Source organism: Limulus polyphemus, unplaced genomic scaffold (assembly GCF_000517525.1).
Source record: "Limulus polyphemus unplaced genomic scaffold, Limulus_polyphemus-2.1.2 Scaffold13858, whole genome shotgun sequence".
Classification (NCBI taxonomy): Eukaryota; Metazoa; Arthropoda; class Merostomata; order Xiphosura; family Limulidae; genus Limulus; species Limulus polyphemus.
In genome coordinates, this window is record NW_013679468.1 from 1 (window position 1) to 1,558 (window position 1,558).

At 32.6% G+C, this 1,558-nt stretch overlaps 1 protein-coding gene across 1 annotated transcript in view; it reads left to right on the forward strand.

Moving 5' to 3' along the window:
* Positions 1-369: 369 nt before the first annotated feature.
* The window catches only part of LOC106477276 (mothers against decapentaplegic homolog 4-like), a gene marked incomplete at its 5' end in the record, with an annotated part of 7,817 nt that continues 6,628 nt past the window's right edge, over positions 370-1,558 (forward strand). Inside the window, one exon of the mRNA XM_013937865.2 lies at positions 370-553. Coding sequence (XP_013793319.1) covers positions 370-553 — 184 coding nt within the window. The remainder of the gene's footprint in view (positions 554-1,558) is intronic.

Genomic DNA, 1,558 nt, shown 5'->3' on the forward strand with positions numbered 1-1,558 from the left:
GTTGTGGTTCATCTAAAGTTACAGCCTAGATATTCATGTTTCTGTTTCATAAAGTTGACTTACTGTTGTGGTTCATCTAAAGTTACAGCCTAGATATTCATGTTTCTGTTTCATAAAGTTGACTTACTGTTGTGGTTCATCTAAAGTTACAGTCTAGATATTCATGTTTCTGTTTCATAAAGTTGACTTACTGTTGTGGTTCATCTAAAGATATTTGTGGCTAATGTAGACTTTGAATCACAAGTGTGGGAATACGTAACCCTAATAGAGAAGGGGTGCTGTTATTGTTCTCACAGACACTAACACAAGATTTTGTATAGTTTTTTCAGTAAGCTATGGTCATACATTGTATTTTTATTGTTTGGCCAGCACCTGAATACTGGTGTTCAATAGCCTACTTTGAGCTGGACCAACAGGTCGGAGAGACCTTCAAAGTATCCTCTACATATAGCAGTGTCATCGTTGATGGTTATGTGGATCCCTCTGGTGGAAATCGCTACTGTTTGGGGGCTCTTTCAAATGTACATAGGACGGAACAGAGCGAGAGGGCACGGTAATAAGGCAACAATATAAGTGATCTCGTTATCCCTATGAATATTTATATTAGAATGTATTCTAATGTTTCTTTAACATTATTATCAGTTGTGTATTATTTGATCTCTGTTCTAGGTTGACTTTATGTGTTGTCCTATGTAATGTTACTCCCTATATACATTAGATTGTCAGTATTTGGTGAGATTTAACTTATTTATATCCAGCTTTTAATTATGCCTAATGAATGTGTGTCAGGGTTTGTATAATTACTTAAAGAAAGGTGTGTTTTAATCGTTAATTTGGTTACAGAAGATGTAACTACTTCACTATGGGCTCGGTCTCGGGGACCAACCTCGTAACCATTTTCTAGTTTTTATGCTATAACTTTTAACACAGTAAGTGTATCTTAATGAACTTTTGCAGATTGTCAGTAAACATTACAATGCTGTCGTACGCAAAATATCATATATTATTTTTTATAAGTTTACACATATTTAAAGTAATGTTTTTCTCATGCCGTTTTTTCATTTTGAATGTTGCCTATCCAACATGCAAAGTAATTTTGATTTTAAGAGTAAAAATACTTTTATGCATCAGAAAATTTTCAAATTTCACATGCGAAATCTTGAACCACCAGATAATTATCAAACGTTTTTTAGAAAAAACTGTATATTTTATCTGTTATTTTCACTGTTGTATCTCTGTATGGGCTTAGTCGATTTGACCGACCTCGTAACCACCGTAAAAAATTAGAAAATAGATATAAATTATGTTTTTTTTTTTCATTCTAGAATGGCTACAAATTATAACATGAAAATGCCTATGTTTAGTCAAATAGCATAAATCTCATAACATGATACATTTATATATATTTATTATTTTTATTATATTGACCTTTCACCTGTGCCTGACTAACAGTACAGAAATTACAATGATGCGGTACACGTGCACTTATGTTACCGTATCAAATAACATAAAACTAACCTTTGGTCTGTACAAAGTAACTTGTCTTGGCTGTGTTTTA